Source organism: Acanthisitta chloris, unplaced genomic scaffold (genome assembly GCF_000695815.1).
Source record: "Acanthisitta chloris isolate BGI_N310 unplaced genomic scaffold, ASM69581v1 scaffold6079, whole genome shotgun sequence".
NCBI classification, from domain to species: Eukaryota; Metazoa; Chordata; class Aves; order Passeriformes; family Acanthisittidae; genus Acanthisitta; species Acanthisitta chloris.
The window spans coordinates 16,838-35,114 of record NW_008691864.1 but is presented as its reverse complement, the minus strand read 5'-3'; the positions used below and the strand labels follow the sequence as shown (position 1 = coordinate 35,114).

Below are 18,277 nucleotides of genomic sequence, written 5' to 3'. Positions count from 1 at the left end.
AGGAATGGGGAATTTCATGGACCTAAGGAAGATGGAGTTGTTTGTTTGTTATCTCTAATTACCATGAGAAAACTTTAGAATTTTGTTTTATTTCCTATGGTTTATTAGGCAAATTTAGATAGATGATCATGGCAAAAAAACCCAGGGTACATTGCTGTCAAAAAAGGTCATTCTGCCCACCTTAAGCCTTTGCTTCTACAACATGATTACAGCATTCTGAGTTCTGGTTTTGGTTTTGATTTCTTTTAAAAAAGTACCTCAAATGTACTTTTTCTTTATAGCAAAAGAATGAGAAAAATACTTTTGTCTTGGTCAGTTATTAATATTGAATCAGTTTTGTGTGGACTACACACCATGTTTGGAAACTTGCATATTCTTTACAATTTATAAAGGTTCTTATTGTTATACTTAAGCCTTAGTAAATAGTAATGTTTTTATTGTCATCTGAACCCCATGTAATGTTTATTTTGGAAGGTGCTTCTCCTGGCCTGAGTCCTGTGGGTTCACCTAGTCATGGATCTGCCTCCAGTGGAGCTTTCAGCAACTGGTCACCTGTAGAATTTCCTGATACTGCTGATTTCCTTACAAAGCCAAGCATTAATATACATAAACTTCCAGGATACACATTTAGCTCTCCAGAGTTTCAGCAGCAAGTCAAAACACCTGTAGGTTATACGTGTAGCAGGTACTGTAAACTCTGTTACATTTTTAGTAACTTCATATGCCTTTAAAAGAATACAGTTAAAATGCAAAAAAATATAGCAAGATGTACACAACTCCTCAGTTTGAAAAAAAGACATGTGATCTCATAATAATCTGTAACCATATTATCCAGGGGAGTCTAAAGAATACAGGATGTATGCCAGGGATTTTGAATGGCTCATCTTTTGCTGCAACTGTTATTGTAGAGTAGCAGTGATGGATTTTCAGAAAAGGAGAACTTCTTATGTGGGAATTGAATTCTGTAGTTTTTAATATTTTCTAAGGAATGAGCTCTACTTTATTGATTCATGGAAGTGAGTCCAAGGGAGGTGATGGGTGCTTGTTTTCTAAGTACAGACTAAATCTGTGTGTGCCAAATTTAGGAGAAAATATGAAGGTTACTCAGTGGAGGAACCTTCCAAAGGTTGTTTCCACCTTTTTAAGAGTAACTTGCAGATATTTTTCAGTAGAAGACAGCAGTATCCAAAGAAGGAAATTTCTAAATGTTGTAAATATTTTTCATGTGTTCTGTAAGCTGTGGACGTCAGATACTCAAGCCTGTTCCAACACCAGAACCAGAATTTGCAGAATACAAAGACAGAAGATCAGGTGGGGCTTCAAAATAGATAAATGTTTGATACCAACTTGCTGCTTTTTATTAATAAAGTAAATTAAATGAAAATGTTTATATTTCTGCATAAGCTTTTTTTCATATGCTTTCAGTAACTCATATGCATATATTTTATTTTATTTTGTGTTTTAGGGTAATCAAGATAATCTAAAATATTGCCTTCTTTGTAGTAAGGATTTTAGAACAGTCTTCCACTCATACCTTTATATTTCTGTACTCCATATATCACACAAGTCCTTTACTAACTCAGCTAAACAAATCACTGAACCAATTTTTGCAAATAAAAAGTTATGCTTTTAGCTTTTCTCAGTCTTGAAATCAGCTTTGTCTAAGAAATTTTGTCCTTTACAGCTGTTGTATAATTCTTAAATGAAATGGTTTAGAAACAAGCTCTTGCTTATATTTCTGTGAAGAAATTACAAAAATTATTAGACAGTAGCAAATTGCAAATACATTATTGGTAATAGTATTTCTGTATGTGTTTTCTTTAAGGTGAAACTGGATGTGCTAATGTTTCAAAAGAACCTTTCCACCACACAGAGAACAGAAAAGATGAAAGGAAGGAAATGATTGATCAAACAGAAAATAATCTGCTTGTAAGCATGTAATTGCAAAAAAAACTTGCAATAACTTTTATCAATACAGTGTTTATAGTTTCTATAATTACTGTAAAAAGGCCTTTGTGTAGCAGAAATTGTAATTTCTGAAGAGAAATAGTACACTGTTGCAATTCAATTTGTTTTTTAACAATTAGCTGGCCTAAATTTCACTAGCAAACAAGAAAGATGGTGATTGTAATGGGTTTTTGTAGATCAAAATGGATGTATTTAGATTTAATGTTGAGAGTATGCTCAAACATGGATGAACTAGTATTTTCTATTGAAAGTTTATGAAAGATGTGGCAGTTCCAGTGAGACTTACCAATGGATGTGCAGGGAGACAAATGGTTTCATCTTCACTAACATTTTGGGTTTCTACATCAGGATTTTAAAGCTTGTTCTTTAATGAACTGTTAAAGCTCAGTAAATGTTTGGCAAGCCTAGGCATAATTTGGCTTTGTTTTATTAACTCATCTTGTTTGAAAAGAAATAAGAAGGAAAATTTAGCACCACCTCAGAAAGCCCTGGAATCTGCTGTTCCAAAATAGAAGTCAAGCCCTTAACTGTGCTGTTTGTACTATTGATTTATGATTTTATCTTAGCACCATTCAATAAGTTCAATAATGATTTATCATTTTCATGAGGGTTTTTTTGGCAACAAAACTGATAAATTAGTTTTCATTGTTCTTTTAGGGATGATAAAGTATCTTAATCTCATACAGGTGGAGCAGAGTTCTACATCAGAAACAATGTTATTAGACCATGATTCACTAATGGAGAAGATGAACAATTGGAATTTCCAAATTTTTGACCTTGTACAAGAAATGGGAGACCAGTCTGGAAGGATCCTTAGCCAGGTTTGTTGTCTTTTCTTATTTGCAGGAGGGTATGCAAAGTTGTCATGCTTATATGGTTTATTTATATACTGAAGAAGTTTTGCAGTTAACATAAATGTGAATGCTACCTTGAAAAGTAGAAATATGATTTCTCACATAGTCCATCTAATTGTATACTACTAAAAGTGATTTATCTGTAGACAACTTGCTCCAAATTTTCTGAGTTTGATTCTCAATGTAAAAACAGGTTAGACTCACACTGACTAGGTTTTGTCATAGTATGTCATTTCCTGTGAAAAATTGTCTCCTGCTTTCAGAATTGCTACTGTGTTTGTCAACCATTTCTTCTGGCTTTATTTCAGTAAAATATTTCTGCTAGTGCCACACTTGTGAGGGAAAAAATGTTATATTTTAGGCAGTCTTTTGCCTCTTGATCCTACAAACAACGGGATTCTGTTTCCGTGCTGCTTTCTGCATGTAGTATCCCTTTATCTTTTCTGACTTATTACTAAGCTCTTTTGTGCAGTTTCATGTTGTACTGAAGCCAATTTACTGGCAGGTGCAAAAGTGTGGTCCTGTTTGCTCTTCCCCAGTCTCTCCCATTCATCAATATCAGCTGGAAGGTTCTGTCTCTTTCTTTATAGTAGATTTGGCAATCATGGAGCTGTAGTGGAGCAGGATTTGCTTCTGATGTGACCTCAAAATATTTTTATTGCTAGTGTCTTAGTTTCCTACCCTGGAGTAGAATACATGTTACTCTTGTTCAAGGGTAGTGTTAGAAACAATCAGCTGGAGGGAAGAAAAGAAGCTAGAAGCACTCAGGTGCAGCTGGAACCACAGCTGGAATCAGCTGCACCTGTACAGAAATCAGAAAACAACAGTGGGGAAATTTCACTTTTTTTTGTCATTAAACACTGTCTTTTCTTTCATAATTTACAATATTCTGGGTATTGTTTGAAATCTTCAATTAGTCTTCTTTGATTGAATGTTTTTGGGTCTTTTGTCACCAGAGTTAGTGACAAGTGCTAATGTACAGACTAGAATGGGACAATCCACCTTTGAGTGGTGTTTTTACTGCAGGTTACTAGTAGTGTGTGATCCACATTGGCTTGTATTTCATTTGTATGCAGTCTAGGGGATAGTTCAAGCCTGTAAGGACTTAAATGTACAGGTTTTAACTCTACCAGAATTTCTATATCAGTTCTTCCTGATATTGTATGTACGTGTACTACTTGTCCTCCTCCCACCCCAATCCCTTTACCTGTTGTGCTGTAAGCACCTGAGACATATCTTTCTTAATAGCCAATTAAAAACTGTATTTTACCATTATTCGTTGTAAGGTTCTTGGATTGGGTATGTGAAAGGGGAATGGTTGGGACAGGTGGGAGGGGGAATGTCCCCTCATTTTGCTCTCCTGTTCGTTCAGCATCTCCCACACTTCGGAACTTATTTTTTCTCTCAAGTGTCTAGGAAAAAAGTGATTAAAATGAGTAGCAGTGACTTGTTTTAAAGAACTTTCTTAATATTTGCTGTCATCAGGGAGGTTGGTTTTGGTTTTGGTTTTGGTGTAGAACTAAGTTCTACACGTAAACCACAGTACATAGGTTATATACATTGTGGGTGTTGAGTACATTTTTGAAATCTTTTTTTATTCATTTGCTAGCTTTGTTAAAAACAACCAAGATAAATCATAATGAACAAAAGAACAGGATTTTTTTGCTGAGGTCTCAAAGCCAAACACAATGTTGGGGGGTGGTGGTGGTTGTTCCTTTTCTTTTTAATTTTAATGACTCTGCTGCTATAGTTAAGTAATTTGAATGTTTAAATAATGAGTAAGATTATAGATTTCTTTTTTTAGGGCACTAATGGAATAAAGCATGAGTTCTTTAACATTAAGAGCTTTGGAGAATATCCTTACAAATAATCAGTAAGGAAATAAAAACTTTTGTAATTCTGTATTGTGAGGATTACAAAAATCTACATTTTTGGGCTAAAAATCATTAAATGTATCTCTATGACCATAGCAATCTGAATTTCAGTCATTTCCATCTCTGTCAGCAAGTAAACCAGGAATATTTGTCAAAGAAACAGAATATGCTTAGGTATATTTTTCAGACTAAAATTTATTTTAATATGTATTTAGGTAACTTATACCTTGTTTCAAGACACTGGTTTGTTTGAAATTTTCAAAATCCCAACTCAGGAGTTCATGAATTACTTCTGTGCACTAGAAAATGGCTACCGAGATATACCCTGTAAGTACTGCACAATTCCATGTGGATTTTTATATTAGTCTCCTTTAGTGTGTGCATTTTTGGGAGTTTAATACAGAAATAGACAATGTCTGAGCTCAGCATATTTTTAATGAGTACATTTGACAGAACTTATAACTGATTTAATGAACTGCAGGAAAAATGGTTGGACTGGAAAATAGAATTTCTTAACATGTAGGTTGAACATAACCTTAAAGAGTTTAAAGGAGTAGTTGAATCAAACATACTGAAGTCAATGAAGGAATATTTGTGATTTAACACAAATTTGACTGGGGTCCTTAATAAAATAATAAGAAAATAGAGAATTCTCATGGTAATTATTCATCTTGCTGTGTGGGACAGCCAAATTTATTGGAAAACAAAGCAAGAAACACACTGCCCCTGCACACACCCCCAAACCACCATGCCACAGATGTTTGCCCAGCCCAGGCTCGTAGGTATGACATTGCAAGCCATGCTAGTGCCTCACCATCATCGATTTAAAAGCCAACTTAATCCCTTCCTAACTCCCAGGGAGGATGAAGTATGCACAGACAGTATTTGATGTTGATATAACTTGCCTGTTAAAAATGTTCAGTGATACATATAACCACTACTAACAATTTAAATTCAATTTTTCCTTTGTATTTAATCAAAATCTCAGACTGAATTTGGTACACTATGGTTTTTTGTGGAGGTTTTTTGGTTTTTTTTTCCTTTTGGTTACATTTCAGATGATATCTTTTATTATATCTTGATAATTTTCAGATCACAATCGCATACATGCCACAGATGTCCTGCATGCAGTGTGGTACCTGACAACACGGCCCATTCCTGGATTTCAGCAAGTTCATAATGAGCATATAATGGCAAGTGATCTGGGTATGTACTCACATAGGCCATTTTTTGTTTTCCTGTAGGAATGTTTAATGAAACTACAATATCACAGAATAATCAGGGTTGGAAGGGATCCTTGAGGATCATCTAGTCCAGCTCCTGAGCCTGCACAGAACATCTCCGAGAATCACACCATGTGCCTGAGAGCATTGTCCAAACACCTCTGAACTCTGTCAGGCTTGGGGCTGTGATAACTTCCTCCCCCACCTCCACGCTTTTCCTACAGGTCTGCAAGTTCAAGAAACAGGCAAATTATAGAAATACTAAGGGAGATACTGATTTGTCTTTTCTTGGCTTTATTGAGGTTGGAGACAAATTTTACAATGCTCTGTTAGAAATGTTATTTTAAGAAGGGAATGAAATTTCAGGTTTGCTTAACAGCAGGATGTCTTTAGCAGCATGACAGGAATGGCAAGGCAAAGAAGTGACAGAGATAAACCAAAACAGTAATGTGCAGGTTACAGCAGAGTGGCAGGTTAATGGTTGGACACGATGATCTTAGAGGTGTCCTCCAACCTTGATGATTCTATGACTCCCTCCCATGGAACAAAGATCTACATGTTCTTTTTAATAATGAAAAGCTTGGACTGTTATGGTTGTTTTCTAATCTAAATTACAACTCAAGAGACATAGCCTAGATGACCATTATCACTTGTTCTACTAGAATCATGGAATCATCAAGGTTGGAAGAGACCTCTAAGATCATCGAGTCCAACCATTAACCTGTCACTGCTGTAACCCCTAAACCAGATCCTCCAGCACCAGATCCAGACACCTCTTGAAGCGCTTCGCAGGATGGTGACTCCACTACCTACCTGGGCAACCTGTTCCAGTGTCTGACCATCCTAGTGGTGAAAATATTTTTCCTAACATCTAATATCTAATCTGAATCTTCTGTTCTTGCTGGAACATTCCTTTGAACCAGCCTTCTGCAGCACGAGTGAAGTGTAGCTGCAGTAAGAGTGGCTTCCTCTCATGTCTTTTAAGGTACCATACAGTTTTGACAACCAAGGCGAATCTCTCCTCGACGATTTTGTAACTCAATGGCATTTCAACCTTTCTTCAAAATTGCTGGTTTATTTATAAACTTTTTTTTTGGAAGTATTAGTCTTTCTCCATAATTACAGGGATAACAATACTACATTTACAACAGTGTCTGTCTGAGTCATTTAAAATATATTACAAATACAAGTGAAATACTGTTCTAAAAATGTTTTATTTTTGTGCTTTCAAATTTTTTAGATGAAGCCAGTAGTATCACCTCTGTTCAAGCCAGCTACATTTCTTCCAAAAGTTGTCCTATTGTTGATGACAGTTATGGTTGTCTGGCATCAAATATTCCTGCTTTGGAATTGATGGCTTTATACGTAGCAGCTGCCATGCATGATTATGATCATCCTGGTCGTACAAATGCTTTTCTAGTGGCCACAAATGCACCTCAGGTAAGAAATTCTTGAAGCAGAGAATTTATTGTCTGTGTCTGAAATCAGAATAAAGAACGTTTTTCTCTTCTATATGCCAACTGTAGCCTGTTTAGGATCATTTGCCCAATTTAATAAATAGGGAAATTAATTTGTACTGTTGTGTAATATTTTTCTTTTTCTTCCTGGAGAAATTCTGATGTGTTTTGTACATATTTGTTGTGTATGAAAGAGTTGTTTCTGACTAGCTCTTAAACTTCAGGATATTTAATTCTAATTTTGAAACTTTACTCTGTCATTTATGATTCTCCAGGTTTTGGTGTTCTGTTTTTTTCCATGCAGGCTGTTCTCTACAATGACAGATCTGTCTTAGAAAATCACCATGCTGCTTCTGCCTGGAATCTTTTCTTATCACGACCAGAATACAACTTTTTATCCAATCTCGATCATGTAGAATTCAAGCGTTTTCGTTTCTTAGTGATTGAAGCAATCCTTGCCACAGATCTCAAGAAGCATTTTGATTTCCTTGCAGAATTTAATGCCAAGGTTTGTTACATTTTAGTGTCTGCACTGATCTGGTCATGATATACTGATGTTATCTTTTATGATGTTACATCTCAGTAGCTGTTAGTTTTAATAACTTGCATTTAAAATTTTCTTTAAATCTACGTCCTTAAAAATGCAAATAGAGCCTTTCCTGTGGACAAACCAACTGTAGATTGTTTGTAGATTGCCTAATAAACCTAGCAGATGTGACACAGGGACCCACGGGAGACTTCAATCATATCTCGCTTCTCCATCTTCTGAGAGTTAATAAATGACATTTTCTTCTTGTACTATATAAGAAAAAACATGGCATAGAAAAATTATTGCAAGTGTCTGTTGTTCAGGGCTTGAAAGAAACCAAAACCAAACCCACTGATGAATAGTTTAACTTAACTGTTAAAATGTTATGTGCTCAATCCAGGTCAATGATATCAACAGTAATGGTATAGAGTGGAGCAATGAAAATGATCGCCTACTGGCCTGTCAAATATGCATCAAACTGGCAGATATTAATGGTCCAGCCAAAGTTAGAGAGCTGCATTTGAAATGGACAGAAGGCATTGTTAACGAATTTTATGAACAGGTGAGTGTGGAAAGTGTAATTACTATTTGTAATGATGGGCAGGTTATTGATTCTTTGCTTTGCCAATTGTTTAACTAAATTAAATATTATTCCTTGTGTTAATTCTTCAGGTAAGATATTTCCATCTTCTCATTCTGAATCCTGAAAATTTATTTTTATAGGTATCTTACTAACATGATCTTTTACTTCCTACTAATTGTGTCATAAAACAAGCTCCTGGCCAATGTTGTCCATTCTTCAGATATTAGGGCATTTTTTGGAGGGGAAGAATTCTTTTCCTAGGATGATACTGATAAGCCAAAATAACTTCTTCCACTTTGGGAGGTTAAGTTCACAGATACTTTTCCAGGTCAAAGAATATGTAAAAAAATCCCCTAAACTGGAAATGTATAGTCAGCTAACTACTAGTGCAAAGACAGAAGATATTTCAAAGCTTTCAAAATGAAGTATTAAGAATACATTAGTAACTAACAGTATTAAAAAAGTAAGTAAGAATTTCACAGTGGAACTTTGTTAAATAATTCTATTTTATATTATTAGTCTATAGATTAAGTGGAAGAAAAATCTAAAAATTTGTTGCCTATTTTTACATTTACAATTTCTAGAAGCCCCCCAATCTGTAGACTATATTCTCTGCTATTTTTCTGTGGTCACCTTCCTGAGGAGTTAACTATTTATGAGGCATTAGCCAAGGATTGAAAAACACTTTGTTAAAGTAGGAAGGTAAAAGTAAACAATACAGTTCCTTTGGAGATAGAAGCAATAGCAATAATAATCTGAAGTGCTTACACTTACTGTAAGCTCCTTTAGAAAAAACTTTTTCTTCTAAAACTAGCAGGTCCGTGGTGGTGCTGAGATAAATGATGATAATTCAGATTTGTGTATGAGCAACTGTTCAATTTTTTTCATCTCCAGTTTACAAAATGGGAAAAAAAACCCCAAACCAAACCACTTTATTCTGAATGTTATAGGACATTTCATTCTTCTGTGACCTTGGAGGGGAATCCACATATCAGAATATCTCACTATAGCTGATTATTTTCCCATTTTCTCCGTTCATCGGCTTAGCAATTGAAGTAAAATCTCTGTCTCTCCTGAAGCCATCATGTTTAGAGGAACAGCGGCTCCAGTTGAACTAGGTCTCCATCCAGGCCACAAGGATATCTTATAGCAAAGCTGAAGGGAGGATTATGAACTATGCAAGTCGGAGCCATAATGTGTCTTTATTTTAAATTGGCCTAATTACATTTTCATTCACTTAGTCTGTGCTAGTATTGCCTCTAGTATAAAGATACAATCCATGTGATGGTTCACAGAATCACAGAATATCCTGAGTTGAAAGGGACCACAGGGATCATCAAAATCCAACTCCAACTCCTGTCCCTGTGCAGGACAGCCCCAAAAATCACAACATGAGTGTTGTCCAAACACATGTTGAACTTTGTCAGGCTTGGTACTGTGGCCACTTCCCTGAGAAGCCCATTCCAGTGTCCAAGCACCCTCTGGAGGAAGAACCCTTTCCTGATATCCAACCTAAACCTCCTTTGACACAGGTTCATGTTGTTCTGTTAGGTCCTATCACCGGTCACCAAAGAGAAAAGATCAATGCCTGCCCCTCCACATCCCTTCATGAGGGAGTTGTAGACTGCAGTTACTTGGTTCCTTAAAAGTAATCTTTAAAATAAAAAATTAGAGTTAATTTTTTGAGAAATTCTGATAATTTCTTTTTCCATTTCTTTTTCAGGGTGATGAAGAAGCAAGTCTTGGATTACCTATAAGCCCCTTCATGGATCGTTCTTCTCCACAACTTGCTAAACTGCAAGAATCTTTCATTACTCACATAGTTGGTCCCCTTTGTAATTCCTACAATGCAGCTGGGTTGCTTCCAGGGCATTGGGTTGATGAAGAGGAGGAGGATGCAGACAGTAATGAAGATGATGATGGTGCACAGTTAGAGAGTGATGAGGAAGAAATGGAAGATGATCTTATTTTGAGTAAGTTTCTGTATTTCATTTGGCACATACAGTTGTCATTTAATAGATTCAGACATAGCAATGACAGTTGAAGTTGTGTAATACGAATTTTGTAGTTTTTAGTGTTATGTTCCTTCATAAATTTTACTCTTTTAATAACATTTTTGTTACTCCCAAGAGACTTGCAATTTGAAACAGAAACTCATTGATGCCCTTTGCCATGTCACTAAATATTCAGCATAAGCATCATAGACTCATCAAGGTCAGAGGAGATCTCTAAGATCATCGAGCCCAACCATTAACCTGACACTCTGCTGTAACCCCTAAACCATACCCTCCACTGCCAGATCCAGATGCCTCTCAAGCAATCCCAGGGATGGTAACTCCACCAACTCCCTGGGAAACCTATTCCAGTGCCTGAATACCCTAAAAGCAAAGAAACTTTTCCTAACATCTAATCTGAATCTCCCTTGTCTCAGCTTATGACCATTCCCTCTAGTCCTCTCCCTGCAGCCATGGCAGGAGAGACCATCCCCCACCTCTCTACAACCCCTGTCAGGTAGTTGTAGAGAGCCACAAGATCATCCCTGAGCCTCTACTCAAGGCAAAACAACCCAACTCCCCCAGGCCTTCCTTGTGTTCTAGGCCTTTTCTGATCTTTTCTGCCCTTGGCTGGACTCGCTCCACAGCCTCAATGTCCTTATTATAGTGAGGGGCCCAAAACTGAGCACAGCACTCGAGGTGTGACTTCACCAGTGCTGAGTACAGGGGATGATCACTGCCCTGGTCCTGCTGGCCACACTCTTCTTGATCCAGGCCAAGATGCCATTGGCCTTCTTGGCCACCTGTGCACACTGTTGGCTCATATTGAGCCACTGTCACCAGCACTCCCATGTCCCTTTCTGACTCTTAAGCCACTCCTCCCCCAGCCTGTAGCTGCCTGGGGTTGTTGTGTCCTAAGTGCAGGACCAGCACTGAGCCTTACTGAACTTCATGCATTTGCCCTCAGCCCACTGATCAAGTCACTCCTGATCTCCCTGTAGAGCTTTCCTACTCTCAGGCAGATCAACACTCCCACCCAACATCATGTCATCTGCAAATTCACTGAGGGTGCACTCAGAACCCATGTTCAGATCATCAATAAAAGTGTTAAATAGGATTTGCCTCAATATTTAGCTCGTGTGTCTTGCTTAAAACATCTCTCTTCCAATGTGCCATTGGTTTTGTTTGTGTAAATTACAATTACTTGAAATGCCAAACAATCAAGTATGCTTCTAATTTTACAGAAGCTCAAAGGAGAAAAGGCAGACGAATATTTTGCCAGCTAATACACCATCTCAGTGAAAATCACAAAATATGGAAGAAAGTGATTGAAGAGGAAGAAAAAAATAAAACTGAAGGAGCTAAACTGCTGACTGAAATCTCATCTTTACCTCAAGCAGATGAAATTCAGGTTATTGAGGAGGCTGATGAAGATGATGAACGACAACTAGGAGAAGACAAGCCATGCTAAGAAAACTTCAGTGGTGTCCAGTACGATGATAAGCCTACATTTTTTCCACTGTGCTGACTTTAGCCTGACACAGTTCACATAAAATTGAAAGGCCTTAATACTGTGAGAGGATTTTTTTTACTCTAGTGGAATCCCACTCCTATGCACTTTCGCCACACAGAATATGAAACTTTATTCAGAGATTGAATATTGTATACCCTGATGCAAAGTTCTTTATGCCTTAGTTGGTATAAAATATCCTGATATAATGCTGCCTTGCTGAATATGGAACTCTTCTTTTCCTTGAGGTACCTGCAATTTTTAAAAACATTCAGTGACTTCAATTACCAAAATGGCAAGAACTTTTCACTAACAAGGAAATGTGGGATGAATCCTAATATTGTCTTGAGTTGCTTATTTAATGTTGGTTTTGGACATGAATGAGAAAAAGTCTATGCCTATATGAAAACTCTGTTGCAGTGTAAGCCTGTTGTGGGGTGTCTACTTAGTGCAGTAGTGTGCTTAATGTAGCCATCTCAGAGCAACTGTACAAGGACTGTGACATAAATGCTGAATTCTGATATTTGTGGTTTCAAAAAGAAAAAAAAATCCAGGTGCATCTATTTCTGATGCTTTTTATTATTGTGCATAATCTGATGTTTTATTTTTGCAGAAAATATTCAGGTTTGCAGTGGGTGTTCATGATAATTCATTGACTACAAGGCCATTATCATCTGTTGCCTTGCTGTTTTGTGGTAGAACATTAAAAACCTGTTCAGCTACTTAAATTATGAAGGAATTTTATTTTATTTTAGTTATAAGTCATGTTATATTTCCTGCCCTTTCTCAGGTTCCTGTTTAAAAACAAGTCAACCACATCATAGATTTTTATCTTGCACCGATTGCCAATATTAAATTTTAAGGAAATAAGATTGTATCTCATTTATTCTTTGTATGTAAAACTTTAGGTGAATTAAAGACTTTTGGGGTTTTGTGCTTTTTTTTTTTTTTTTTTAAAGACAAACTGTTGTTTCAAAATGGCTCTTTTAATGTGACTCACATCTTTTCCTCCATCACAGACACAGCTTATATTGCCTTCAAGTTTGCTGTATCTCCTGAAATATACATATGGAAACCAGAACGTGAAAACTTTGTCTAAAGCTTAACAGTAAGCTAAACCTCAGAGTTTAGATTATTGAGTTTCAAAATAAGAATCTTAGACTTTTCACACAAATGTATTTTTAGGAGCACTACTATTGTAAGTCTCATTTGAAAGCAAACAAAAAGTAAGGCATAAATTTGGCTATGAGCGTGTAAGCAAGCCACAAATAAACTTAGGTTTAAAGGTGCAGCTTTTAATACTAAACGTTTATATGTTTTGTAGTGGGATTGAATAAACCCAAATGCACATGTGCCATTGCTAGATGGATCTTAGCATATTTGGGTTTATATTGGCACCAGCTGACTTGAAAAGGAGCAACATTCCTAAGATAACCTTGTGTAAATTGTATTGGCCTATTTCACACAGACCAATTTTTATTCTGCTCTTTGACTGGCCACTTTAAATAACAGAAAGGTTTTTGGTGGTTTTTTTTAATTACTATTTTTATTTTTCACTAAGCTTTCGTTGAACCAAAGACCAGTGAAATGTGCTTTTGCTATTTTATATCTTCAGTGCCAAATCCCTCTTTGCTACCATTATTACTATCACTGCCTTTTTTTTGGTAACACAAGCAGTGTTAAAACCAGGTATTTGGGTTATTATTAAAATGTTGCACTATTGGAGCTGGCACTTATTGATCAGTCACTTGTATTTTATACATAATACTTGACCATATATTTTCCTAACAGATAATGTGAAGACTACAGAAATGATTCTTCTGTATTCTCAGCATTTTGTGTTTAGCCTGTGTGTTTGTATACACAAAATATCATTTTAATGCTGTTTAGTATCCCTTTGACTAAGAAAATTATACAAATGAGTTTGTCTATGGTTAGTGTTCTATTATTTTATGATAGGTTTCCATTTTAGTTTCCTCTTATAAAATATTATTAAAAATAATTTAAAAAAAAAACAAAGAAGGTGAAACTAACATTTTATCTTTTACTAAAACATTGGCAGCATTCATTTCTGGTGACAACTTTGCCACCGACTTTCTTATCTCAGGTTTCCCTTAAACTTTAGAAATACTGAAGCAACTTTAGAAGTCAGTAACAAGCCACAAACCGATTGGATATTTTCAAGTTACAATAGCTTCCTTCAAAAATATGTTTAGTTATGAATGTATTCAAAATCCCTCTTAAAATGTCTGTTATTTATGTATGCACAGTATGTGACTAATTTTTACTCTAGGAGCAAGGGGAAAAGAATGTACAAATGTCAGGAGAGGTTGATTCAGGACATGTTTGCAGTAGTGGATGTAACCAGCTAAAGGTGTCTCAATCCTCCAAAAATGGTGAGGAAGGGTCGTTTGGATGTTGATTGAGCTGTTGTCAAAAATAACATCTCTCCAGATAGAGCATATCACTCTTATTCTGGCCTCACCCACTGAAAAATTACAACCAAATCTGTGATCACTCCTCAATTCACAGCTACCAGAGGATGCTAAGAAGCAATGAAAACCACACAAAAGAACACACTTAAATACTTCCTAATGCAACACCACATTTTTTATTTTTTAAGAAGTGGACCAAATTAGCTTACACTGAAGTTTATGCTGATGCAGTAGATACACCTTTTATGTATAATATTCTCAGGTTCAGACAGAGTCTTTCATCTCCTCATTGCCTTCACTTACAATGTGTGTTGGATTACTTGCTCTCATGCATACTGTGCATACAGAACTAGATTACAAAGTTTTCTGTAAGGACAAAATTCTCTGTGCTTCTGGAGACCTCTGGATATTGTGGAGGTCCTAAGCTAGTCAAAGTGAACTACTTGGATCCTCTTCCCGTGAGCTGTTCCTCCATGAAAAAGTTAGATGGTGAGTCTAAGGTTCAAAATGATTGGACTGGTATAACATTACTTAAGGTAAGTCCAAACTAACAGTTTGTGTAAGACCTGATTTGTTCTAGCATAGAGCCATTTTTTGTACCTCTTGCATTCAGTTTTAACCACAGCCAGTGGCAGGTGAATCAACCAAAGGAGTTAGCAGAATTCAAGAGCTCACTTTTAGCTTTGGTGCTTCTTCCTGAACAGGCAGAGCTGAGGCTGGATCCTCTGAGAGCACACACAGAATTCGAGGTAATCCAGTGTGTGTGGCACCAACATTCACTGGGCAGTGCTTTCCCTTTCATCCAGAAAACACTTGAGAAGGTTGAGAGGTGAAGAATTGGAAGTGTCTCATACCCTGGTGAGTGTGAGATCAGGAATCTCAACCTGAGACACAGGTTTTGGAGTAAAAGAATGGAATTAGCTTAGATGATGAGAGTTAGAAAGAAGACATAAGGTTGGCAGACAAATATACACAATATACAAAAGATAACACTCAGAAAAGAGACAATATTTATTATTTCAAGCCGGTTCATATTCAAAAGAATATGGAAACAAGGATATCTTTGGCAAGTCAGAATACTTGGATTGTTAGAAATGAAATGAAAATAGTAATGAAAATAATGATACAATGATTCATAACTTCAGTTGTGATGCAAGTTTTAGAAAATTGATTTTTCTGTGGCCAGTAAAGATTAGATGAGGGAAAATAAATATACCAAGTTGACTAAATGAGGTACAAACAGTATGATCAAGACAGTGTTTATTTTGCTTTTTTTCCTTGTCAGAACCGTGTCTCTGAACAACATGCTGCTTCATTCATGTCTGTGTTAAGGCAAATGAGGGAATGAATTGCTTTCATTTTTGCAATGAAGGAGTTTCCTTTTGATATTTTCTGAAGTCTTTAACTTGCTATAAAAATTACACTGCAGGTTCTCAGAGACAAAGCTGGCGAGAGACCATAACTGTTAACTGCTCCCTATCTGATCTTAATTTGATAGCAGTATATTTCTCCTCTGCTAAATGAGAAAGTATAACATCTCATATTTCAGAAGAAAGAGTGGATGGACTAAGCTGCTATAGGATAAATCTGCACTTGAATTTCTAGTTGGCAGTGACCCTCCTGGTATAGTGTACATCCCCCACAACCTTATGAATCCAGCTAATAGCTCTTAACTGAACAATCTCTCTCAATGATTTTGTTGTCCATTTGTTACTCTCATTTCTCTAAGACATTTCAGGCTTAGACTTGAAATAATAGTTCTGGTTAGCCTCATATCTGATATCTGCAATACTCTGAAAATCCCCAAAGTAGGGTAACTAACAATTGTTTGTTTTGTTATTAACAGCATTAAGCTATAGAAAATGGTTCTAGTAAAGAAGAAACCGTTTGCCTTTGGTACTGAGATTGAAACATCTGGTTAGAAATGGTCTGACTTTAAATGCTATTCTGATACTGTATGGAACTGACTGCTATTTACATGTTTTTATTTGACACTACAGCCACCCTTTAAAAAGGGCACAACACAACCAGAAATGTGTGACTGGAAGGTTTCTTTTGGAATCTGTACACTGTGAGAACCAAAATCTTTTGATTTCTGTACTTCAAGAGATCACAGGTGATAGCAACTGCTACCTGTGGTAGGTTCTACTACACAGGCTGTGTTACCTGGCAGAATATTACCATCTGTGAAATCTAAGTAAAGAGATTAAAAAGTCTTCTAGTCAGGAGAAACCTTATGTCTTCTGTTATATCTGTGAGGTCTGAGAATTTTTTTTAAAACAAAGCAACATTAAACCAACCAAGCCTTTAAATAGCAGTGAGAGACCATGGTGTTTCAAATGATTCCTACTGTTCACCTTGTGATTTGTCCATGTTCTAAACGTCTTGCCAAAAAATAGGTGATGAGTCACTTCTGACTCATCTCTCCAGATCAGCAGAACCCTTTGCACCTTGAATGAGATCAAAGTATTTTCATTTTAATTGCATATGAAACAAAAACTAATGCTTAGCTTAAAATGCAAGTATTCCACCAAAAATCCAGAGGATAACATTGACACAACTTACTGCACTTAGGAAGCACATTGCAGACTTTGTCCCCTGTGCCAGTTAGATGTGAAAACTTACTCCTATATGTAATAATTCAAATGGACTTGGTATGCCCCTCTTTCTTGTATCATGACATTCATCCTACTATGATTGATTAACCTCTGTGGTATTGCCAATTTAGCTGACTCATATTAACTAAGCTTTCTCTCAGTCAAAGAAGTGAATGAAGAAGCCTTCCTATTTATCTTTCAGAATGGGTTTGTAATCATTTTGTTCTATTCACCATAAATAAGTCATTATCAGAACACTGCTTCTAATTTCAGACGTCACACCCCAGGAAAAATATCTGTCCATTATGTAGATTGCAGAATTCCAGTACAGACCAATGAGACTGACCACGTGGACTAAAGGGAAGGAGAAAGAGAAAATTAGAGATATTTTTTTCCTAGTCCAGAGAAAAGTGAGTGACTCCAGTGAGATATTCTAGGGTTATTTTATATGACTGCTTCAAAGAGTAATCAGAATAATGCTTTCAGTGCTGATTGTATTTAGGATGAGAAGCATCAGCTTTAGACTACGAGAAGGAAGATTCGGGCTCAACATGGCTATTTGTCTAAGGACTGAGAGGGTTGTGACTCACTGAAATAGACTGTGTTGCACTATTAAGGAAGTCTCTGAAAATAAAAAAAAGTCTGAAAAACAGCTTTTAGAAAAAACATACAGGTGGATCAGATGAGTGAACTGTCTAACCTACTGAGATCCTTTCTGGACCTATTTTTTAAAAGCTAGGACTAGAGATGAGATCTGATATGGATCACCTTAAATACCAATAAGAAAGCATGCACAATTCTAGAAAACAATCAAACAACAGGAATTGGATGTTTCAACCGATATTTTATTTCAGTGAATTTTAGAACCTTTTCATTTACTGAGTGTTTAACTGGTAATGCATCTCCCACCAGAAAGTCTTTTTATTTGCTGAGGGAAAGATCTAGAACCCCTTGAAAAAAACATAAGGTTTGACTCTCAGCCAGAGTTAAGAATCTATCTCATTGTCATCTTGTGAATAAATGGAAATGCAGTACCCAAAATATTTTTTTAAAATATGATTATCTAAAGTTAGTTTGCTAAAGCTAATTATATTTTAAATGTTTGTCAAGCTATATGGGCCTTTCTATATCTTAAGAAAGTGCATACTTAAGGCATTGGGAGGGTGTTGGATACTTTGGAAGGTGATTTAATTCATATACTTAAAAAGGGAATTAGTTTAAGTGATTGGGGATTTTTAGATAAATTTTAGCTC

General features: G+C 36.2%; 1 protein-coding gene across 1 annotated transcript in view; it reads left to right on the top strand.

The window, feature by feature from the left end:
• The window catches only part of PDE3B (phosphodiesterase 3B, cGMP-inhibited), a gene marked incomplete at its 5' end in the record, with an annotated part of 20,998 nt that extends 8,473 nt beyond the window's left edge, over positions 1-12,525 (top strand). The window contains 11 exons of the mRNA XM_009082391.1: positions 475-685; positions 1,238-1,311; positions 1,826-1,929; positions 2,655-2,789; positions 4,912-5,023; positions 5,789-5,902; positions 7,160-7,359; positions 7,681-7,884; positions 8,306-8,467; positions 10,212-10,461; positions 11,727-12,525. Of these exons, the coding sequence (XP_009080639.1) occupies positions 475-685; positions 1,238-1,311; positions 1,826-1,929; positions 2,655-2,789; positions 4,912-5,023; positions 5,789-5,902; positions 7,160-7,359; positions 7,681-7,884; positions 8,306-8,467; positions 10,212-10,461; positions 11,727-11,953 (1,793 nt within the window). The remainder of the gene's footprint in view (positions 1-474; positions 686-1,237; positions 1,312-1,825; positions 1,930-2,654; positions 2,790-4,911; positions 5,024-5,788; positions 5,903-7,159; positions 7,360-7,680; positions 7,885-8,305; positions 8,468-10,211; positions 10,462-11,726) is intronic.
• Between the last annotated feature and the right edge of the window lie 5,752 nt (positions 12,526-18,277).